We start from the raw sequence: 26,056 nt of genomic DNA, 5'->3' as shown, positions 1-26,056 counted from the left end.
ATGTAAAAGAGTTGCTTTTCAATTTTTACTAAAAACTTCATATTAAAAATATTTAACTTCCATTAAGTAACAATATCAGATTGAATTATCTAAAAGCAATCACCACAAAGATTAGGGATAAACTCACGCACCCAATCACAGCACATGTATTTACAGTTTTATCAAATTATTAGAAAGACGCATAAAATACATTTTAATGAAAACAACAGATTTTTTTATTGCATAAACTATATTTTTTCCCTTGTAAATATAGGACTCAGTTATGGATTTCTTTATCATTGTAGAGACAAAAGAAGTCTTGACGAACATATAACAATACTTTCCGATATCAGTTTAAACAAGTTGCCTCAATACACTACTTTTTGTTTGGATTTTTCCCATGATTCATTCCTTTCTGTCATGGGACCCTTATCTGCAACCAATACAATCAACACAATTTCTTGCGTAGGAACAAGGGGTGAACTTCTTTGTAGACACCTCTTTTTAAAAACGAAAGGAAGGAAAAATAATAAAAATGTTTGTGTTGGCAACGTAGAAATTATTTCTACATAAGAAATAAAATCTTCGACATGGAAAGCTATTCTTCAATTACTGTGTATGAAAATAGATTTTTTTAAAGATATATTAGCATCCATTTTCCAGTAACGGTATGTCTTGATTACTGAAAAACCAGAGGTGGTATGGCATACCACCGCATACCGTCTCACTTCGACCACTGCGAACAACTCCTTCACTCATCACACTTAGTCCATACATGGCACAAAGTTCCCAATGAATAGCTACTACCAAATATTGTTTTGCGTTAAGAAAACGTGTAACAGCTCTCACCTTTCACTTGACGGGGTTTTCTGTTGCAGCACACATTTTGAGACGCTACAAAATGGATCTAGTGATCAGACAACCTGTACTCCACCACGGCTAGATGAAGACTGATCTACGAGTACCGCGCACGTCTGTGCAAAGATGTTAGCGCTCCCCCCTCTACTCCACGTATACTGACCAATCAGAGGTTAGTCTCCGAACGCGCCTCTTATTTCCTCCCGAAGTTTTTATGAAAATAAACATGAACCAACTAAATTGATTTTCGATATTTACAGCCGTGTGCACCAATGAAGTTTAAACGAGCGTTCACTCATACGCGTTTAACATTAAACTTTGAAATTTAAACATGGTTCCAGGACTTTTGTTACATTATTGAAAGTCGGAGTTCAGTACATATCGTTTAAGTAAGCTTCGGTCAATTTGTAAAATCAACTTTGATTGGCTGTCGTCTTTTGTTTCTAATCTTCGCTTAACAAAGTAACTAATGAAGAAAGCATACCGTGTGCCGGTCGTTTCGACTTTCGAGATTGTGTGCATATAGTTGTGAATACTCTAATTTCAGTGATCGTAATTGTGATGATGAAAAAAAAAAAAAAAAAAAAAGGAAACCACGTTTTTTTTTTTTACGAACACGAGAAATGTAATTTCATTAGTGGAAAAATACAAAGACATTATTGAATGTAAACAGACTAACTTGGATCAACGAAGTTTAAAGCCCCAAATTCGGCCGTTCAAGCTAAAAGCAAGTTTATCCAACATTTGACCGAGACTTAACCTTGAACGTTGTTGGTGCAACAGACATTTTCACCGAGCTTGGTTATGACCCTCGTTCAACAGTTGAACTTCGTTGGTGCACACGGCCATTAATCAGGTTTATTTATTTTGCTAGCGTTTTAAAAACCTAGAACCATTTGCGTCGTCTGATCGCATTAAAACCATTTAAATAGCTCCGACGACAAAAACAGTTGTCGTTTTTGGAAACGTCAACGGAATTGGTAGAAAAAGCAAAAGTAAATGAAAAGCCAATATCTATCTCAGGTCACTATTTTCCTCCTTGGGTTGAAACGCTAGGTGGTGAAAACATGTCACCTGTTTAACTATATTCCATCCTCTTTGTATATTTATTGTAGTTAGCTTCATTCCCACCATCGCTTTTATCTTCGTAACTTCTTCATCCCATATTCTTTGTATGTTTCTTTCACGTGGAAGAGAGGGGGGCTGAGTTGTTCACCTTCTGTCTTAACTCTGGCACTAGTATACTCCCACGCTATTATTTATTTTGGACAGGACTACAATTTTGAAAGGCAACAACATAAATGTGAACTCAGCTGATGGTTTTATTATCTAATTTACGTTACATAAAATAATTAAAATGTATCTTTTTATAATTGTGACTTTCGAGCGACGATAAGACAAAAGAAAACATTGTGATGGTGAGGAAAAAAATGGAATTTGATATTTCAACAGATTTACTCGTTTTATGGCCCTATAAGCCGAAAGAAGTTATTTTTGGATATGTCTTCGTCATTCGTCCTTATGAAAATGTGCTCACTTTCCAAGAGGTTGTATCGTTCAACGTATCCGCACCAACTTTTGAACTTCAGGTTTGTACAAGATTCTCCAGAAGGGTTTTTGGAATTTTCTTCCTACTCCCAAAATTAACACATTGATCGCCAGTGTATGTTTTGTAAATTTTACTGTCAGCGCCAAGTTGACGTGTATCAGAAATGATATACGAAGCGTGGGCGGAATACACTTAAAGAAAAGTATTCACCTGACGCCAGAATTACTGCTGCAATATGATTTTCCGGCGCCCTGACTACAGGTAAGATGTGTTAAATAAACCAGCATGTCTATCAGATTATATACACGTAATGATACAAAGAAAGTTCGTTGTGTATCAGAAATGATACACGAAGCGTAGGCGGAAGACGCCGTGTGTATCACCTGTGATACACATGGCGATCAATGTGTTAAGGATATTTTGCAGAAAAGAGGAAAAATGTTTTGTTTTCTTTTTCTTTCTTGAAAACTGCTCTAACGGTTTTGTTTATTTTTCAGTAACAACCCTATGCTCTGATATGTAGTTTTTCTGAGAAAAATCTACGAGTTTATTCTTAGGAGTAAACTTCTTTTCTGACGATTTTCTGAAAAACGGCTCAGACGATTTTGTTCATATCTCTTAAATGCATACTTCATTAATAATCTGACAATATAACACATCTCATTTGTTCTGGAGAAATATAGGAGGGATAGTTTAGTCTTTTTTGTTTTCAGACGATTTTTTTAAAAAAAATGGCTCAGACGAATTTGTTCGTATGTCATAAAGAAATATTTCATTAATCTGATACTATGGCATAACTCACATGTTCTCAAAGAATATACGACGGGTAGTTTTCCTTGGAGGTTAATATTAATAACTGTACCTTTTATTTTGAGTGTGATACTCATGATGCTGTTTCATCTTCGTCGTTTATACACCTTCTCTCTGTCATTTTTCTACAAGCATAACCGAGCGAATACAACGCACGATCACTTGTTTATATTAAGTCACGTTGCCTACCGAGGTACAGAAGGAAAGAATATGATCTGCATTATCCGTTAAGAGTCCGTATTGCATGAAGAAAAGTGTTGAACAGGCTTCCATAGCTGTACGGGAGCACAAATGAGAAAAAAAAAAAATATTTCTGGACGTCTTCTGACACCGGGATTTCGTTCTACATACGATGGGAAAGGGTTAGTGGCATCACCAACTATTGAATCTGTCTTGGGGGGGAAAAGCAGACGATGCAGAACAAATAATATTGGGTAAATATGTGACAATTTGATTTTCGGAATACGCGTAACGTAGCAATGTGCTAGTATGTTACATAATCATTCGCACTTATTTGCTCTGACTCTTTGAATATGCGCCACAGTTGACTGAGTCTTCACGGAATAGCAGAGGAAATAACATACGTTTACATTGCATTGTTAGTTAAAAATGAATCACAATAATCTGGATAAGAGGATTAATGTTGAAATTTTACGGTAACGTTGACAAAGTTGCGAGTAAATCATAAGCTCTACTACAACAAGCTTATGGCAAACACCATGAGAAAAGTTGTTGTTTTGAATGGCGTGGGCGGTTTAAGAGAGATCCCTACAATCATTAGCGCCATAAATATTCGTTTATCTTGATTTTCTCCGAAAGTACGCATAAAAATTCACTTTCGATATCTCATTTTCTGTTCTGCTTAATAGCATCTGTTGAGGGACACGTTGACTCAGTGGTGGAGCGCTTACCTCTGGTGCGTGAGGTCCCTAGTTCGATCCCTGTTCAAGTAAGTTTATGGTAGACAACATTGTGTCTGTGGGTTTTCTCTGGTTCTCCAGTTTCCTTCCACGTTCTCATTCCACCATTTCTTGCATTATAGTTAACTTGCCTTAATCATTATCTCTCTCAGCCTACAAGGCGTGATCGTGGGACGTTACACTGAATTGTTTCATTTCAGCAGTTGTCGACTGATATTTGTCGTATATTTGGATCATATTAAGCAATTCGAGTTTTAGTTTATCACATGTTTAAGCTATATCATTCACCCATATTCTGCATTGTTGTCTTGTTAGCCTCGTAACGAGAAGCTTCATAAGGGTATAGCATAATCAGAACTTTCCATATGAGTGTGCACAGAACTCATTAAAGTTCCTCCATCTTTCTCCTACTCATTTTAATTGAGTTGTATGCGTATGAGAAATCAGATACGATATTATTTCAGAGAATTAAAGAATTACAGATAACAGTTTAGAAATACATCACAATTGAAGAAAACAATAAAGCCATTTTATTAGGGTGTATAGGCATATCCTGTAGCTACTTTCTTTCTTCATTTATTTTCTTTCTTTCTTTCTTTCTTGATCGCGTAATTGATTTATTTCTTTTTGATTGCTTACTTTCTTTCTTTTTTGCTTGTTTGATTTCTTTCTTGTTTGCTTGCTTACTTTCTTTCTTGCTTGATTTATTTATTTCTCTCTTTCTTGGTTCTTTGATTTCTTCCTTTTTGCTTGTTTGATTTGATTCTTTTTTCTTTCTTTTTTGCTTATTTTTACTTGCTTGATTTCTTTCTTTCTGTCTGTCTTTGTTGTTTGTTTGCTTGCTTGCTTGCTTTCTTGCTTGATTGATTTATTTCTCTCGCGCGCGCCCTTGATTTCTTTCTTTTTCTTCCTTTCTTTTTCTCTTTCTTTCTTTCTTTCGTGCTTGATTGATTGGTTTATTGATTGTTTTCTTTCTTTTTTGCTTGCTTGATTTCTTTCTCTCTTTCTTGCTTCCCTTGCTTGATATTTTCTTTCTAGCTTGATTTTTCTTTCTTACTGCTTTCTTTCTTTCTTGATTTATTATGTATTTCTTGATTAATTTTTGCTCGCTTGATTTCTTTCTTCTTTCTTGTTTGCTTGCTTGCTTGCTTTCTTGCTTGGTTTTTTATTTGCTTGATTTTTCTTTCTTGCTTACATGTTTTCTTTTTTCTTGATTTCTTTCTTTCTTTCTCGCTTGCTTTCTTTTTTGCTTTTCTCTCTCTCTCTCTCTCTCTCGCTCTCAGAGAAAGAAAGAAAGGAGAGTTATGTCTCACCTGTTAAACGTTAATAATATTGTATAAGTAATGATAATGTTGTTGTGTATTGGTAGGTGTTGGATTTGCCAGATTCCGCCACTCAGGAGGAAATAACTTCAAAATGGCGTCGTCTGTCTCGCGAGTGGCATCCGGATAAAGTGAAGGATCCAGAAAAGAAGTTAATTGCTCAGGAGAAGTTTATGGAGATTCAACAGGCATACGAGGTCCTCTCAAGTATCAAGGCACGGAGGGCTAAAAAGAGTCGTAAATTTAAAGAAGAATAAAATTAAATTCGACTGAATTACTGTGGAAACTATCCTGATCTGGTTAAATGAATCTCTGACATGAGTATTAATTTTTTTCTAGTTTTTAGAAATATTTCAAAAGTAAGCTGCATTTTTTAAGATTTGTGTTTTACCATATGACCGTCTCTCCAGATAAGATCTGGTAGGATGTGTATTGTAGGAAATTGTTCATGTTTCGAAAATGTATAGATGTAAATTCGTTTACTTTACTTTCGCATAATGCTAGAATTGTTCTATTTTGTAAGAATATATGTTGCATATAATACGTATTGATTCCAAGAATGTTGTTCACTGGACTCGATTCTTAGAAGATATTTGTCGAACATCATTTTTCGCACTTTTTGAATTAAAGGAAAAGCAAAACACATCTTTATTGCAGCTCTAATGCATTACTTTATGAAGTACCACGATTAAAGCTGCTCAGGATGTTAGTAACGTTTATTTCTAATACGAAAATTACACTGTTACCTATAATCGTTCAACTTGGGGTTGGAGATTCTATAACTAATAAACTTACGTTAGCACGTAGTTTTTAACGATGTCTCACCGTTTGAAATGATTACTACTTAATGCTGGACTGATTATGACTGATCATTGCCGAAAAGCGAACATACTTTCTTGCATAGTGCTTTGTAAGATACAGCGACCAGCAAAAATGTACGTTTGCAAATGACTACACAGTTACAAAGGCATTTTGCTTTCTGTTACCTTAGAAATGTTATATGATACTGTCGAGTATCTATTGTGGTTAAAACAAGTGTATGATTATCGTATTTAAACTAAGTATGGAATCTAAAAAGTGTTATTGGAGTGATATATCTAATCTGTGAAAATTGTTCTACTTACGCTTTCCTTGATTAGAGTGGTATATCTAATGTGCGAAAACTATTCTTATGAAGCTTTTTATGATTCGAATTTTGAAAATAAATAAGACACTTACATATAACATTGGTGCATACGATGTAATGGTAGCTTTTCCAAGTATTATAAGTTCCGCTACATATTCCATTATTGTACCTCTTATTGGTAAATTAGCTTTGGTTCTCCAGGGACTACACAGAGGCATAGCTTACAACCAGAGCCCTTTCTTGTTCTGTGAACGGACGGATACAATCTGCTACCCAGGTTCTTGGCCATTTCTTTGGGAAGTCACTGCTAGGCATACACTGTCAGAATACATAAACTTGAAGCTTCCCGCCTTGAGTTCGAATGCAAGTGAGCTTCAGCCATCATGTGGGGAAGATGGAGGAGTGGTTGATGTGGCTGTGGTTTATGCAGATCCTGGTAGAGGAGTGGTCATGCTGCTGTCTTTGGAGCGAGTTCCTTCAAGTGATGACAGTACTGTAACATCTACACGACCGCGGCTTGGCTGCTCCATTTCCTTGTGTAGTTGTTCTTTGTCCGCGTTTGTTTTAATATAGCTCTGTCTGACACCTCGGGATTTCGGTTTAAAAACCGGTTATTATTAATTTTGCAAGTTCTAAATTGATATCTCATCTAAATTATAATGAACTGGACTGACACATATTGTCATTAATAGAAGCGAGTTAGCTCCATAGGAGTGCTGGTCCGGTGACCTCGGAAAAGTTAAGATATCGAGATTCCGAGCATCTTATTATATTCGTAATCCCTCCTTTTTTCTCCTATTAGATCAAATATCAGAGAACAGGCTAAAAACAGGCGTATTATTATTTTTAGTAAGTCCAAATACCAAATTTCATGTCTCTAACCGTAAGAGATTCCGACATAAAAATTCTTCCCTAGCGGTGCCTTATGTCACAAATCCTGTCAATATTTAAAGTTTCTAGCTTAAATAGTGGAACTTGGTATTGATCTGTTAGTTACTCGCTCAGGACTTCTTATATATATAGAGAGAAATAATTACTGTTTTATATACAGTAATTGACTATATATATTATTTAATATTTAGTCATATTGTCATATTAAAAAAAAAAAAAAAAAAAAAAACTGGCTACTTATGCCTGAAAATTTGGTGGAAAGGAAAGAATTATGTACATCGATGTTAGATATAATTTTGCCAAGGATAAGAACCCGTAATACTTTCCAAGAACAGAGAAACACGCACATTTTTTAAAACATGACTGTAGTGTGGCTATTAGTAATTTTCAGTATTGTGTAACTCGTGTGTAATTAACCTTGCCTGAGTCAGGGTTTACTGTATAGTTGTTGATTGGTTTCTTCTTACAATGTCAAATTAAGTGCCTTAAAACAGGGAGTAACATTTTTTTCACTGACATAAATATAGAGAAAGATTAAAACATTAGAGACGTTTGTAAATAAACTAGTTGTCTTGGTTTTAAAAACTGTTCCGAAAGCCTCGTATAGCACGTGCTCATTTTAATTTTAATTAGTTTTTAGAAAAGTCGACTGAATGTCAGTTAATGTTTTAGTTCTGTACTTAGTTGTTAAATCGTTATTTAAGATCTGTATCACTAACAAAGCCAAATTTACCCATACTGTGTATTATATAGAAGTCTCTCTGCTTAATGTTCCTCCTGAAACCAAGTATATTTAGACATCCTGTACTCTGATTCATATTTGTTCCCTGGGAACATTAGCGTGACGATAATGATTCTGCGTTATGTTATTGCTGCTGCTTCGTAAAATACGGACCACTTCTGTCGTCGAAGGCGGAAACGTAACGAGGTATGCCCATCGTCTTCAGTGACATCATGCTTGGAGGAATATCCATAAAATAAATTAAAAGTTCTGACTGATTAAGTCCCAGGAAAATGGAATATATATCTCGTTCATTTGTCTGAACTAATCGTTCACAGTTGCAATTAAAGTACTAATGATTTCTAAGCAACGACTTTACCATTTTAATAAAGGATTTTGATTAGCCAATTTTGCAGCAAACTCTGCGCGTGTTAATTCCCTATTCTGATGTTGCTTGCACATATAGTTCTGCTTCTGGTATTTTTTACTACAAATCCTGAAACGTCATGTACGCTTGCAGTTTTCGTGTATAATTTATTTTTTGCATATGTAATTACTGCTTGATGTTTCGTCGAGTAGGTATTTTAAGCATAATTGTTCCTTTAGTACTGATTCTATCTACTCCCACATTTTACTTTTTTTTTCTGATTCAATTTCACTTGACAACCAATGGCTACTTGAACATTGGTACTGTAAGTTTCTTCAATGAATCAACAGGAAATTGAATATTCTTGAACATGGAAGAAATATATGAATTTAAAAATCCCCTTGTGTAACTAAGGAACTCGGATATTTATCATGAAGTAATGGATAAATTGTGTTCTGGCATTCGTGAGAGATTTACTTGACTGGATATCCGGTAATTTTCACCTTCAAAGCTGGTCCCTCCAACTTCACGTTATTTTGTTTTCGTTTCAAATACTTCAATCTTTAATAATTCATCCATCATTAGTTCCTACGACTAGCTGCTGGCTACTTTATTAGCATATCGTGAACCCAATAACAATTTATGTTCTTGTGTTTGTGCTTGAAACATTGTCCCATCGTAAACTGTAGGTCCCCGTTTCATTTGGTCGCGGTGCTGAGAGGGACCGTAAACTCCGATCCAACCTGGGGGCCACAATAGACTTACCTTTGGTGCGTGAGGTTTCTGCTTCGTGGGTTTTCCCGGGATTCTCCCTTCCCACTTTTTAATTTGACCATTTTGTTAATTATCATTATCACCGCCTACTTAATCTCGGAGCATAAATGGGGCATAAAACTAAAAAGAAAGGAATGTTCCTCTGTAACACACACAAAATACCACAAGACAACTTTCCACTCTGAGACACACAAAGAAGTACATGCATCAGTTTTACGCAGGTATATGAAATAAATACATTAAGCATAACAATGTATTCCCCAGGAGATTAAGGTACTTAATGTAGGTCTGGGAATGACATTGATTTACGTAGCAACATAACTTCCCTGGTCATAGGGAAAAAGTACGAGGTGTGGTCAAAAATACGTTGTATAATTTTATTAGAAACAAAATAATACGCTTCCATGGAATTTGATTTAATCTTCAAAATACTGTCCGTGGCTAGCAATGTACTTATCACAACTTTGAATCCATGGCTGGAAGCATTTCTAGAAGACTTCTTTTGGAAGGGGGTTTAGGTGCTCTGTCGTAAAACCTTTTCCTTTCAGCACATTTTAATTTTGGGGAAGAGTCAGAAGTCATATAAGTTATATCTGGAGAGTACGGTGGATGTGGGCAGATAGGAATATTTTTGCGGCCAAAAAGTCTGGGAACGACTTCCGCACTCACTCTTCTTATTTCAAATCGGTAGTTAAACTGCTTTGTACGGATCCTTACAAGATGTTTAGTTCTTTGGAAAGCTCTCGAATAGTTATTCGCTTGTTTGAGTGAACAATTTTTGCCATTTTTTGCACGTTTTATTCTGTTCTTGGCACTTTTTTTGCAATTTGAATCAGAACTTAATGTTCACGCGTTGTTGATGGGCAACAAACACTGTAAACACCTCATTCTAGTGACTCTGGACGCTGACTGACAAGTCAGGACGTGTTCCACCTTGACGCTGCCTGTCTAAACGGATCAGGCTATCGGTAAAATTACAACAAATGGTTGAAGCGTCAGCAGTTTATATATATATATATATAAAATCAGTCACGCGTATTTTGATCACACATTGTAGTTCAACTGAGCTTACTTGCAAGAAATATATACGTAGGTCTTAGAACCTTTATCAACGCTAGTGTTAAACCTATTACCGTTAACTCTGGCTTTTGTTTTAAGTGAAGAGGCTTCGGAACAGTTTCAGTTTTGTGCGTAATAAAACATTCCATGCATTGTTGAAAATTATTTTGTTATGCACATTTTTTGACACCTAAGCGATCGTATATGAGGGATCTTTATTTTATTACGTAAGAAATGATACTGTTAGAAAATATCTCATGTACGGTTGAACATTACTACACGTGCATGAATCATTATTCCGTCCATTAGTTCCAAAGCACTTTCGTTTATATGTATTAGATATGTTGTTGTTGCGTAAAATAGTTACTGGTTTCTGACGAAGAAGCGTAGGACAGAATGTTTTAAGTGTGGGTGAACCACAGTCTCTGAAAATGATCCTACGTTAGTGAGATTTTTAATATTGGTAACAATTGTTCTTACTTATCTTTGTGATATTGTATTTTTAACAAATAGTTTCTACTTAATAGTTTTGATATATATATATTTATACTTCAAGAAAGCATTCCGGTATTAGAGTGTACAATTGTTCTCAACAAATTAGCTTGATTAGAATGTAGAGATTTTTATCAAGTATATATGGTATTAACTTTTTGTCCGAAACTTTTCTAAGTACTCAAGTCTATAAATTTGTCAGTTGAAAGGCGTAAATAAGGTAGTTTTCCTGTCATAACTATTTAGAAGTTACACAGAATTGGAAAAAAAAAAAAATCAAAAGTATCTACCATTGTATAATTTTACGGTTCCTCAACTAGGTCTCCTTCAAAATATTCTCCTTGGCAATGCACACACTTCTCCCAGCTATCCCGCCATTGTCGGAAACACTTCTGGAACACAGTTATTGGAATGGTGAGCAACTGTGCCGTAGCATTCCGCATGATGTTTTCTCTCGACTCAAATCGAGTCCCTTTAAGGTTGGTTTAAAGGGACAAGTTTTGTCGATAGATGGCAGTATAATCTTCGTATCTCCTCCATGTATTTTTTTACCTTTCACGAAAATTCACGATTTCTGTTACAAATTTCAAGCTACAGACTTCAAAGTTTTTGAGAAAGAACTTCATAATGTATCGAAGGCAATAATCCGTGCCGATTTTTTATTTAGAATGTTCTTCATTGTTGAAATGGCTTGATTGTTAAAATGGATATCCAAACTTTTAACAATGGAACTGTTTCAACAATGAAGAAAATTCTAAATAAAAAATCGGCACGGATTGTTCCCTTTAATAGGTTAAGAAGTTACTTCTCTAAAAGTTTGAAGTCTCTACATTGAAATTTGTAAAAGAAATTGTAAATATTCGGGAAAGGTAAAAAATACATCGGAGAGATACAAAGACTGTAGTGACATCTATCGGCAAAATTTGTCCCTTTACACTAACCTTAAGTGGCATTTTTAGCTTGGGGAATAACCAAAAGTCGCACGGGGCCATGTCAGGTGAGTAGGGAGCCTGACGAAACTCAGGAATGTTTGGCGATGAAAGCCTGAATTAAATTTCGCAGACACTCTCCTCATGACCAAATTCTCGTTCGAAATTAAATGTATCGGTCCTATTGAATGGTTTCTGCTTGGGCTTTTGGCAAAAGTTGATGCAATGTCGCTGCTCAAGTTTATGTCATTTTATAAAAAAATTGAAATCCGACGACTTGTTACTACACGTCTTTACTCGTTGGCCGAGTGCCAGCAACTGACACTTCCTGCGGGCGGGAAAAAAATGACGACTGCGCATGTGTCCTCTCTACATCTACGCTAAAGAAAGTCTCCCGCACTTCGTTGGTTTACCTGGGGGAAAAATATAAGACTTGATACTTTTTGAACACACCTCGTATGTTGCGTCAGGACTACTTTTATTCGGAAAAAGGAAAGTACTTATTACTTAGGGTTTGCCACGTGTATGAATTGGCCATGTTTTCATGAAAGTACCCAAGGGTTTCTTGCGAAAGCAGTGAGATATTGGCATAGTTTTTGTTATTCAGTATGTGGTCATTTATGCAAGTTAAGTGGTTTATTGTGGAAACGAGAGTAGTCGATATAGGCATAATTTGTTGTACTAGATTCGGAGATGTGCCAAAACACTTCAGTAATTTTTCAAAGCCTTTGGGTCGAACTTGAATCCAACAGTAGATGCAAATAATCCTGAGCGTGGACGTAGTTGAGATACCGTACAAATTGTTCACTACAAAATGATAAGAAGGTAGCCAGAAAAACTCCTGTGGGCGCCTGATAACTTTTGTTTATGCCTATTAATTTTATCAGGTCCATTTAATTCTTTTCCTTTTATTCATTTTTACTTTTTGTTTTTATTTTAATATATAGGAAAATACAGGGTGTTTCAAAAAGAATGACCTGATTGTAAAAGTCCATACGTATTGATAAAAACGTACTACAAAAATGGAATAAATTGCAAAATACTTACAAAATCTTGAAGTTTTAGCTATGGTATTACAAACGTTCTATGTGTCCCTCAGCAGCTCAAACATTTGCCGAATTGTTTCTACCATTTCATCGCAAGTGCGAGGCTGACCTGGACTCTTACCTTTGCACAAGTATCGTGTCTCTTCAAATGGGCTATACCAACGACGAATGTTTTTGGGTGCAGGTGGATCAGTGCCAAAATACCGACGAAAAGCACGCTGGACCGAAATCACTGACTCATTCTTTGCAAACTACAGCAAACAAAACGCCTTCTGTTGAGCGGACGCCATCTTACTTCTGACTGACTGCAAACTGAGAAGACGCATTGACTGACATCTAACGGCGATATTCTAATAATTTAGGCAACGCCCATTCAAATAATACTCATTTCCTTGCCGGCACGTCCCATATTCCGTAATTATTACTGTCCAAAATCAGGTCATTCTTTTTGAAGCACGGTGTATACTTAATATTTCAAACCAAATGTCCTCTTTATATGAGTTTCCTTTCTGAATTTATGAGAGATTTTATATGCGACTCCGCTGAATTACTTTGCAATGTGTCAACATACATTTTATACAGTACAACTGTATTGTATATGCTGTGATGTAATATATTTGTTCAAAGAAAGGAAGTTTAGTGTAGCAAACACAAATTTGACCGTACTACAGTGAACATAAATATAGAGTGAATTATGTACGCATAATACCAACCAAATACCAATTCTGTACTCATAATAGCACACCAACTTATTAATACAACGAATATGTTGTAGTGCAATACCCTTGTATACCAAAGTTTTCAGTATAATTTTGGGGACTGTAGATGTTCAGAATATTTAATAGTACTTTTCAGACTGAGACGCGCTGTGTTCGAATCGCGAACTATGATATATATATATATATATATATATATATATATATATATATATATATATATATAACATTGTTGTATTACAATATATTCATGGTGATATTTTAAAAATATAAATATAGAAATGTATATAAAAAAAGTAAGATGTTCTTGGGGAAAAACACTTCGTTAATATTTATCCACTTACATGTAGACACCGGAATAGTTTTGTCCAAGCCAGCCATAGCGTGAAGTAGTGTTTTAGGGAGCAAAAAGTAATCGTCTCTCAATGTCAGGCATACAGGGCCTATTTTTAAGGAGTGTACATTTTAGCATTTTAAAATAATTCAAGGTTTTGTCCAAGTTTTTCGGGGATTGTCTTAGTATAGCATCAAGATGTATATGATACGCACCTACAGACTACACGTCTTTAACGTGGATTTCGAACCGTATGAACACTCATGGGAGTAGAAATCTGGATTTCCCGTTTCGAAGGCGGGAAAAATATGAGACTTATTTTTTTCAGTTTAAGTTAGCTTTTGCAATTGTAATTCCTAACAGTCGTACGATTGACTTCGCGCACCTTGGTTTCAGCATTAAGTTTTTCCCTTTCTAGCGGATCGTATTGATTTTCATGTACTCCTCTGAGTGATGTAATGCGAAATGTAATTCTCACGTACAGACCTAGAAGCAATACCGCTAGTATACTTTTGAAGCTGAGTTTTTATACGAGATGAAAGAAGAATGTTGTGGTAAACATAAATTAATGCCTCCTTTGCAGACCTCCAAGCTGCCGAAAGTTCAAAATATCAGTTTTTTTAAGAGTTAGTTTGGAAGCCATGGAATTTAATTCAATTTATTCGTAAGGATATGAAGAAAGAAGTGCAAATTTGCTGTAAATCAGGCATGTGGAAGTTGGAACAGGAAGTGGGCCAATCACAGAGCACTTACTGGCGTCGAGGGCTGTACGAGATAATGTACATTTTCACAAGAATTGAATAACGATATTCAATTATAAAATCGTTCGTCGTACACTAATATCACAGGAACATAAAAACATTTATAACGGTAACCAAAATATTTACTTACTGAAGAAAAGCAAAAAAATCTATTTATTTACCATTTTAGTGGAACACTTGACCAGTCTGCCAATGTTCGGTGATATACTCTACACTGGATGTTCGAACACGGAGGATATTTTCAAGGCTGGCATCAGTTGTCCAAGAAACACTTTCAGCTCAGTTTAAGAGATTACGCAAGAAATTAATTTTCAATAACGAGTCAGGCGGGCCGGATTAAAGGGCTCAGTGTGCCGGGGGCGACCTTAGAACCGGCTGTTGCACATGGCTGGTCTAGATATTCATATTTACGAACCTGTTTGTACTTGCATGATGTATTCCGGAAAGATTTTCAGTAGTTATTTAATCATCTAAAATCTATTATTCAAATACGACACGATTTTGCAATGAAGAACATTTGGATAAAACTCGTTCGCTAGAGCTGTTTCTTTTTTCCAAACCAAGGCGCTTTAGGAGTTGATTTTTCGAATTCCGGCAGCTTAAGGTTATGAAAAACGTTTTTCGATCGATGTTTATTAGAATGTATCTTTTTCATTTATTATTTATTTGATATAAAGAATCCCTCCTGAATTTTGGTGGTAATTTTTTTCTTATAAAGGGAACATCACAGCATAGTGCTGTTATCACACGATTCCCTTTCAGAAAATTTTCACTTTAAGCGCAGTGTTCATATATTTTATGCACGATTGGTCTATTAATGTGGGTCATGTGCACATATGTTACGCACACTTCACATGTCATTGAATAGGCCAGTGAACGCTGTTGATCCCAGAGTAAAACATCTGATTTTGGAGCTTGGCGTTTAAAGTGTTAAATGGATGAAATATTTTGCAAGTCTAGTCTGATATCACATATACACAATCAATTGTTTCTGTACAGATGATTCTTAACATCGTCAGTTTCCTTGAACCCTTTTCCATTCTGTTTTATTCTGTAACTTATAACAAGTTGGCCTCCTTCGATTATTTTAAAAGTTCTGTCATAAAAACAGCATCCTGCTATACCTTGTGTTCGATGTGAATATTTGTAGGTACGAACATTTGGTGTTATTACCCAGAACATCTTACTATCAATACAGTTCTTCAAAATTTTGTAATAAACTACAAAATGTTGGTGTATAGTGTAGGAGTTACTTTTACTTGGAGCTGCAGAAATCGTCACTTTTCAATTGTATAAGGTCACGGTAACCTAAAATTGGAAAAATATTTATAGTAATATTTATATTGTTGTTTTTGTTATATTTAATTTATTTCTTGTTGCACCCATGTAAAATTGTTTTTATACATAACAATGCGTCGTATTTTTGTACAGAGAAGTTGTAGTTGGTGGTTGAAAAATGAAAATACATTGTTAATTCACATGTTCTTATGTTCTTTTTTTTGCCCAACCATGTGTTTTCATAGCATATGTTATGTGCAGGTTGTACATGATTTTTTCCCTGCAGACTGTACTTTAATTGTAGATTCTGAGCAGGAATGACGTTGGATCTTACAAGGGGTAAGCAGACTTTGGTAAATGAACTTCGTGGGCATCTTTCGCGAGTAGTAGTGCACATTTAAAGTGTTAATATTACAAATTGGGAGAACGCAGTAGCCAGATATAGCCTAGAAAAAGGGTCTTAAAATTTCCGACTCGCCGCATATATGATTCGACGCGTAAAGCTATCAAGTGATGGCGTTGCAGAGTGAGAACCATCTACAACTCACCTACAAAGGGTCCCGAGTTCGATTCCCGCTTGAGTAAACTGTTTTTTTTTTATTATTTTTTTTTCGTACGTGACAATCGTCCAACAGCAACCACAGACAGTGCTCGAATTAACCGGACTTTTGCAAGGGGGTTGGATTTGTGCTTCAGACAACAATAGCATGGGAAACTATGACATTTGTAACCAGGGGCATCATTCAGGAGGGGCAGTTGCCCCCTCGAAGAATTTGAGGATCATATATACTTTAATCGATTGTCTACTAATATACTAGTACAAAACGTGAAAGTCTTATGTTGGTGGTGCTCTTACCGCCCGCCCCCAAGCAAAGTCTGAAATGACGCTCTTCGTTATATCATACATCCAGTATTACCAAAGACGATTTCCCGATCATCTCCATTGTAATTCGCACACTGTCATCAGATATAGAGTTGAAGTGTCAAGAACATTTTTTATACAACGACTGTGGTAACCATAATATAATTCGTGATATCAATATATTTACGGAATAGGTTACATTTTGATGCTGGTTAACTCGGAAATATTTTACAACTAATTTGAACATTTCTATTGTTTCATGCATTATAAACACATGATGAATTAATATATTTACTTGTAGGTACAAATGGCTGCTTTATTAGTTAAAGCAGAAAACAAAAAAAGTTAACTCGAACGGGAATCGAACTCGAGACCCTTAGCACATGAGTCGTGTATGCTCCTCATTCTACCATGCCGTCAGTTGATAACTTATCGCGTCGTATCATACAGTATATGTGGTGAGTCAGAAGACTCTTTTCTCTGTTATTTCTGGATATTGCGCTCTCCAAGTTTGTAATGTTAACACTTTAAATGTGCACTACTACCTAATGTGCACTAAATGTGCAAAGTAGGTATACAGTCCCGTACTGATCAACTCATTGCTTTTTTTATATCATTTCTTATTGTTATCCATCAGGTAGATTTAGCTTCTTTGTTATTTGTTCTTAATGTCTTTATTTATATATTTAGCTCGGAACAGCCGAAGTAAATAAACCTATAAGCTAGAATGTTATACTAAATCAATGCAGGGGAGTATACCTACTTTTGGGCCACCCTGTTCTATATCTGCCCCTCCCCTAGGTTCTACCGTTTGAGAAAATATAAAAAAATCACGCCCCGAACGTAATCTGTGTTGAAAATTTGATCGAGATCGGTGGGGTGGTTAAAGAGTTACTAAGTTTTATTTATTTTTATATATGTCGCCCGTCCCTCCCCCTCTCCTAGGTTTTACCGTCAAAGTGATATGATAAAAACCACCCCAGGTCCGAACCTCATCTATGTTGATTGTAAATGTGTAAATGTGTGCGTGAGTAAAGCATTAATGACACGTTGATTGCGACGTGCAAATTCTATTCATATTTAGGGACCGGTGAAAGAAGCAGACCGGAAATTTAATAGCAGAGAAACAAACAATTTTAAATCTGCTAGTTAACTACCATGCATTTCTATGTTACCCTGATCTGTGTTGAATCTCAATTCGAAATATTACATGTTATATGTACAATATCAGGGTATATACTGACCATGAAAATCAGGGAAATCCTTCAAAATATGGTGAGAGTGAGGAGAATTACTGTATTTTTCAGAAGAATTAGGGATTTTTTTTCTTTTTTTACTTTTTTTTTATCAATCATCAAGGTTCATAATAAAAACTTAACATGTAGCGGCTTGTAGATGTAATATTACTACTACTTTTTGGGGTCGTAATTTATGTTATATTGAAAATTAGCTTTAATACAAATAAGTGATTCATTCACTTCTACCTAATTATTGCCAAGAGTTTTGGTGAGAATGGAGATAGGTCTTCCAGTTCCTTATTAGCTACAAAAACTGCCTTAAAAGACGAATTAATAAACACTTAATTGTAGGAAATTTACGTAAACATAATATAGTTGCTCAGAGGACAGTGAAAAATGCAATCAGATTTCAGGAAAGTATTCAGAAAATTCTTGTTACTCAAGCGATGCTAATAATAGTTAGAGCTGCCGATCGAGAATATGAAGAACAGTAGCTTGTTAACCTAACTACGAGCACATTTCCCCTAACTATCAAAAAAATTATGAACCCACCCCTGACCATTGTACTTTAACACAGAGGGATTACCCCAAAGTGAGATTGAATAGCTTTTATGACATTTAAAATCATAAAAACTTACATCTAAAATATTACAATGAAATCCTACACAAAATATATTTATTGCATCTTAATCTCCAGTTTATAAGCTTTCATTTGACACTTGAATCATGAAAATCGGTTAAAAATTAGCTTTAAAAAGCCGATGAGAAGGAATGTACAATAAAATAGCATTTACTGGAATAGGTGATCTGTCACTGATTCATTTGAACGATTCCAGTACCAGAACAGGACCGTCCAATCCGATTCTCCTTCTTCTGAGTATGTAATAATAACAACACCAAAACTGTCCGTCCAGGCTGTCTGTCCTAGGTGTCACGGCTTCTTGTCAGTCCCGCTTTTTTCGATTCACGGTCATCACTTTGAAGAAAATTCTTGATACAAAATCTGTCCGCAACTCTCTAGCTTTTATTACTCTGAAACATACTACATGCAACACCATCTACTGAGTGAGTGAGTAACTTATTGATCATAGTCACCTAGGTGGTAAATATAGCTAAAACATTAATGTTCAAAAAAGAAAAAGTCACTGTATCCAACTCCATATATTTTTTCGGAACGTTCCAGGATTTTAATTTTTCAAGATATCGCTTTAAAACATATCGGGATGAATTCACCCCATTACTAATAAATATGATAATTGTTAAAAATGAGTTGGCAACACTGATAGTTTTACCCCCAAATAACGTTATTATTTAATTCCTCGGCTCCTAATTAACCGATTTCAAAAATTCAAACGGTAAATGAATACTAATAACATAACCAATTTTCTAAAATGCATAAATGGCTGCATAACCCAAAGGATACTTTTCCCTTTTTCAATATCTCCATAAAATTTCAACAAATCGAAAAAATAAAAATACTACCATAATTAGAATAAAATTTTAAGACTTTTTTAAAGAATAACATTTTCCCGAAAACTCAAAAATAAACCCGTAAAAAATTCCCGAAATTTTGAATTGACTACAACATCGTCAAATATTAACCGATTTTCAAAATTCAAACGGCAATCGATAGAGAAACCAATTGAAATTTTTTGAATGTATTGTGGGTTGCATACCTCTAAGGATAATATTCCGAATTTGTTATATCTCCGTTGTTTATTTACCGATTTTCAAAATTCAAACGACAATCAATTGATAAATAAATTTCCTATCTATTGAATGTCTTATAAATTGCATAACTCTAAGGATATAATTTAAAAAACTCAAATAAATCCCTTATTTATATATGTATCTTTAAAATTTAAATGACATGTTCTGTATATCCAAAGGTCTTAGTTTTTATAGTATCAGACTATAAAAACACTTAAAATTACAAGTTCGGATATTGATAACTAGCAGCGTTCACCCCGCTTCGCTGCGGTCACCCCGGAACGCAATAAACTTTGTTACTTAGATAATTTTTACTTTTTCGCTTTCAAATTGCAGTAAATGTTAACATTATAGCGCCTGTCATTTATGTTAACCCGCCGAGTCACACGGTCATGCGGGTTGCATATAAAAACGTTTATTTTTACCTATGATGAACTAATAACAAAGGATTTGTACGTATGGACACCTGAATGGTCAATTATCTCAAGACACTGGTAATTGAAAATTAAAGTGATATGATAAACACCATCTAGGGTCCAAATCCTAACAACCCCCCAAAAATGAAAGAAATTGGTTCAGCCGTATTAGCGTGATGAGCGGACAAAGGATTTTGTACGTTCTCTTTTATATATATAGATGAAATCATAAAAACACTTATACACTTAAAATTACAAGTTTTATTTTTTGGATTCATTTCTAAAGTAAAACTGATGTATTTTATAACCATTATCTAAATCTTTCAAACCCTCATACTTAACAAACAGCTTATACCTTTTTAAATCTTTCAATACTTGCTCAGTTTCATCATTATATCTTTGTGGTAATAACGTCTTATATTTCTCATCTAAATGTACTAAAACTCTTTGACCATAACGCTGTGTTTGAATCAATTTCCATAATGTTATCTCGTACGCTTTACCTTTTTCTAACTCATCTATGCGAAGGAATCTCAATGCTTTAACATCATTTTTTTTATTCAAATAATTAGCCATAGTTTATTTATTATAAGGAAAATGCTCGTTTTATGAGAAATTCATAAAACCAATCCTAATTTACATACAGAAAAAATTTACATAAAAATTTTACATACAGAACTCAACAGTTGGATAATTATCTTTTAAACCAGTGTATTTGATTTTTATTCCATCTTTAACGATCTCATCAATCATTTTATCTGTTAAGTGTTTTGTAAATCTAGGTGGAAGAAATACCTTAAACTCCTCACATTCAACTAAAATGCTCTTTCCAAACTTAGTTTTAATCTTTTCCATTTTCACAATCTTATATTCTGTATTTAATTCTAATTCTCTTAATCCAATAACCTGTTTTTGTTCAAGACTTCCAAGTTTATTTAAAAGTTCAATATGACTTGACATCGTATTTATTATATAGAAAATCAACGAACACACTTCAATTTTTATCTTCACCAAAAAATATTTAATCATTTTTTATCAATTTTGTTTATGGAAAAACTTTAATACATTTAACTATCTAAAACTCTTCTACTACTTTCTCATTCTTAGGGTCATATGTAAAGTTTTTTGTCCAATTAAAATCGCATAACATATAGTATTAGCAGCCACAGCTTCCGCAAAGTCTACTACAATCTTTATGTTTGTTCTCTCATTTACCGATACATTCTTCCTCTTACTACAATTAATCACATACATTGGTCTGTTATCTATAAACTCTTTAGGATCATAGTACATTTCGGTATTGCCACATGTTATTCTCTTAAATGCAGTATAATCTTCGTACATCTTAAAATAATCCTTGTTAGCAATATCTAAGTTTCTTGATTCTTTTGGAAATACCTCATTCCTTCCATTCTTAAGATAGATATTCTTTACCTTACAATGATCAAACTTACTTGCATCTGCTGTTTGTTTGCCACTTCTATCAGTTTGGAACATTACAACTACGAAATCAGGCATATCAAATTGTCTAGAATTAAATTGAGTAGTAACATCAAACTCCAAGAAAGAACCTACAACAGTCTTTTGAACACATTGATAAGTATGGAATGAAAACATGATTTTAGGTTCTTTAAGAATATTCAACTTTAACTTGTTTTCATAATTAGATTCGTATTCAACAATAGGCATTCTTATCTCCATACTTTTTATTGTTATTTTTCCATCATGAGGAGCTGCTGCACCTGCTCCTGATCCAGTCCATTTATACAAGACATCGTTATTGTTGTTAGCTTTTGTAAATGTTATTCTCAATCCACCTTTCCACATAACCTCTTTATAATCACTTAAAAAGCCAGGAATTAATCTTAATGGATATAAAACATTAAAGTCCTTTCTTAGACCAAGTTTATCATCTGTTTCAAATCCTGCTTGTTTTAGATATTCAACTTCTGGTTTGGAAATCTTTAATGTTCCGATAGCTGTAGATGTTATTCCTGGTAGCTCAACCTTGTCTATAACAACACCATGCTTTCTAACCTCAATTTGAGAAAAGAAGAATGGTAAGAAGTTATCTACAAGTTTTATAGTATCATTTGCACCAAATGTTCCTCCAACTGATGCACCAACAACTTCAAAAGTCATATGACAATCTGCTTTGTGTGGATGTATAAAGCCATCCCCCACATCGAAATCAAACTCAATATCTTTGTTAGCTTCATTCAAATTATTAAATGTTCTTGTGTTAGCTTTAAAGCTTTGTAACTCGTAACTCTCAACACTATCCATTTATTATAAAGAAAATCTTGAAACAACGCTTTTATGGGATATACCCATAAAAGAATCATACATAATAACAATTAAAAACTTATAATCCCCATCCTAACTTAACCTTAGCATTCATAGCAGTACCAACCCCAAAAGCAGCTAATCGTTCACCAATTGACGCATCACTACTAAATGCTCTTTTCCATGCTTTAGTTTCTAGTTCCTTATCTGCAATATGTCTTGAGTCTGTATCTTTATTGTCTCTGTAGTATATATCATGTTCTTTACAAGCCTCATCTAATGGGTTAATACCTTTATCACCTCTTTCTAATCTTTCTTGAAGTTTAGTCCCCGGACCACAATACGAAAATCCTGGAATATGTAATTCAAATGGGAGTTTATTAATCAAATCATTTACTAATCCTTTTCCAAGCTTCTCATCGTTCCAGAATCGTGGTGGTAATGTATTTAAGATCTTAATCAAATAACCTATACCTTTTGGATCATTAGGAATAAATTTTGAAAGCTTATTATTAATCATACTCACTATACCTACTTTCTCATTATAAAAGTTATTATTACCAGCCTTTTCTTCTCCATCTATAACTATTAACCGATCAATTAACTTTCTCACATCATCCATCCATATATATTCTTTAGGTATCTCTGTATATTGTTTAATTCCTTCACCAGTCCTTTTAGGAGTTGGAGGTAAAGATGGTTTAATATAATTATCCCAAATAGGCTTGATAATATTAATGTACTTAGAACCTCTATTAGATGCTACTTTTTTATCTCGATTATATTTTTGGAAGGCAGCATCTGATTCTATTATTATTTCCTTGTACTGTTCAAAATCATCATCATCATAATCTTCAATGGTTTTATTAGTATTCATCGTTAACAATTCCCATAGACCTTCTGTTCCCTTATAAGTTTTACCATTAATTATGAAATCATCACCATTCACTTTAACTTCAGAATTTCCTATCTTATTTATTATTTTTCCATCTTCTTCTACAGTTCTTATTCCAAACACACTATCATTTCTTTTACTATAATATTTCGTTGCAATCTTACCAAATGATTGTGCTGTTGTTAAAGGCTCTACTTCTTCAACTTTGTCTTTAATTTGTTTTCTCATTTGTTTTATTTCTCCCGTTATAGGCGTATCACTACTACTTGGGGAACTATCATAAGTTATCTTTTTAGGTGTTTCTAGTAGACTAGGATCTATTGAAACCGTTTTATGTACAACTGGAACAAGTTCAGTTATTAGATTTTTATTTTGTTCTGCTACTTCTTTGATCTCACTACCCAAGTTTTGAATAGCATTAATTACAGGTTGTTCTTGTGTCTTAAATTTATCATATATACCTGCTCTTTCTTTCTTCCAAGATTTGAAGCCCTTTATCAAGAACTCCTTTAACTTGATATTCTTATTAATATCTTTCTCATCCATTTATTATATAGAAAACGAACAAACGTCAATAAACATCAAAGAACATAAATAAACGTCAATAAACGTCAAAGAACATAAATAAACGTCAATAAACATCAAACGTTTAAGAAGTGTTTTATCTTGTTCCTATACTTACCATTGTTTACCTTCCTTGTCATATCAATTACTATAAAACCATAATCTTCTTGCCAACATTTTGAACATATCTCTTTAAATTTATCATAAGACATATCTCCAACAAACTCATTATACACATGTTTAAGATTAGTATCATCTTGTCTGAATATGCATAGGAAGTTAACGTTATCTCTTATAAGCTGTTTAGGTACTTTTGAATATGTTTGTGCAAGATAGAAACAGTCTAAATGTCTATGCCTACCTCTTGTAAAGTAATTTCTAACAGTATCTTGATTTTCCAAAATGTAATCGTCAAACACTACTACAGAGTATTTTTCACATTCATCAATAGGTACAATAGAGTCATTACCGCTTAAGAACGTTGCTATTTGTTTCTTAGACTTTAGTTCTGCCTTTTCAAATCGATCTTTTAACTGCTCATACTTTGGCTGATTCATGCTTTTAGAATATATATAGAAGTAATTATTGTTTAACCAACCTGGCTGTAATAAAAAATTAAATAACAAAAACGTCTTACCACACCCCGATGAACCTACGATAAGACAACGAATATCGTCAGGTATAAGCTCTCCATTTCTTTTCTTAACTGTTGTTTCTTTTATCATCTCTTTTACATCCCAATTAAAATGTTGTTTTCTTACTCATTTATTATAGAGAAAATCGACTTTTTTATGATCTTATATCTTTAAGTTGTTCTCTGATCTTAAGCAACGTATCTTTTATATATTCGTTATCCATTTCACCATTTAATGTTATTATCAGCTCTAATTGTTCTTTAAATGAGTTAATACAAGTGACAATGGTTTTATATTCGTCTTTTCTTTTGCTTATGTTTAACTTAGAAGAAAAAACTTTTATTATAGCACTTCCAGTTGCAAGAGACGTTGTTAATATTGAGTAAATTGTTACAGGTATAAAAATATTAATAAATCCAGTTGTTGCAGAAAGTATAACTGATAACGTGATCAAAGTGTAGTATGCATATTTAACAATTCGTAGTTTTCTCTTTTTCTTCTTTAAACTGTATTCTAACTTTTGAATGACATCTTCGATTAACTTGATTACTTTTTCTCTTGGAATATCTCTAGGTAAATCAAACTCATTCATTTATTATATAATAAATGGCTAAGGTATTTAAGTTAACGAGTGATACTTATGTTTTAAAGAAGAAACTCCATTACGAATTAGACAACAGTAGCAACTATTTAAGTATAGGACTAGTTGGGTTTTACAGTACATATCTAACTCCAAACATAACAACAGAAAAAAACAGTTTCTCATATGGTGATAGACAAGTTTTTATACCAGAAGGGCAATATAATTTAAAATCACTTAATGAATATTTAAAATCTCAATCCATCAACATAACATTGTCAGAAGATCATTTAAGAAATAGAGTTAAAATTGAAACTGATAGTAATGATGTTACAATTGGGAGTATAGGTACTGTCCTCGGGTTTAATGTTTTTGAAGTTTTAGAAAAGAACAAAACACATATTGGAAGTAAGTTGCCAAAGTTTCATCCGTTTGATACTATAAATGTTCACTGTAATATAGCAGATGGCATGTTTGTTAAAGATACAGAATATACACATAGGGAAACAGGAATTTTAGCATCATTCAAAACAGATGCTGAGTTCAAACATAGTATTATTTACGAGCCTACTTATCCATTATTTTTCCCTATATCCAAAGACAAGGTTGACAATTTTGAGATAAGGATAAAAGATGAGAATGATTCCTTAATTGATTTTGGTGGAGCAACAACAACTGTATTTTTACAAACTAAGATTTTCTCTTAAATAAATAGGAAGATGTGTTCTATTAAAGGTTGTATGTTTAGTGTTCCTTATAACGAACTAAAGGATTTAAATATTGATCATGTATTAACAAAGAAACAACTTAACGATAAATCTAAGAAAATTAAAGAAGGTAAAGGAATGGATTTAACTTTAACTACTGCACAAATGAAAAAGATTAAGAAAGAGCATATGGGTGGTTTTATCTTTACAATTCCAGCCATTTTAGCAGCT

The 26,056-nt window shown here is 34.0% G+C and overlaps 1 protein-coding gene across 1 annotated transcript in view; it reads left to right on the top strand.

Annotated features, from left to right (window-relative positions):
- Window positions 1-16,138, top strand: part of wus (TM2 and DnaJ domain-containing protein wurst) — a 39,168-nt gene extending 23,030 nt beyond the window's left edge. The window contains exon 5 of the mRNA XM_081743728.1: window positions 5,486-16,138. Within this exon, the coding sequence (XP_081599854.1) occupies window positions 5,486-5,695 (210 nt within the window). The 3' untranslated portion in view covers window positions 5,696-16,138. The remainder of the gene's footprint in view (window positions 1-5,485) is intronic.
- The last annotated feature ends 9,918 nt before the right edge of the window (window positions 16,139-26,056 follow it).

This window comes from Thermobia domestica, chromosome 17, assembly GCF_964235325.1.
Source record: "Thermobia domestica chromosome 17, izTheDome1.hap1.1, whole genome shotgun sequence".
Classification (NCBI taxonomy): Eukaryota; Metazoa; Arthropoda; class Insecta; order Zygentoma; family Lepismatidae; genus Thermobia; species Thermobia domestica.
The sequence above is the reverse complement of the archived record's forward strand: the minus strand, read 5'-3'. Positions and strand labels throughout refer to the sequence as shown.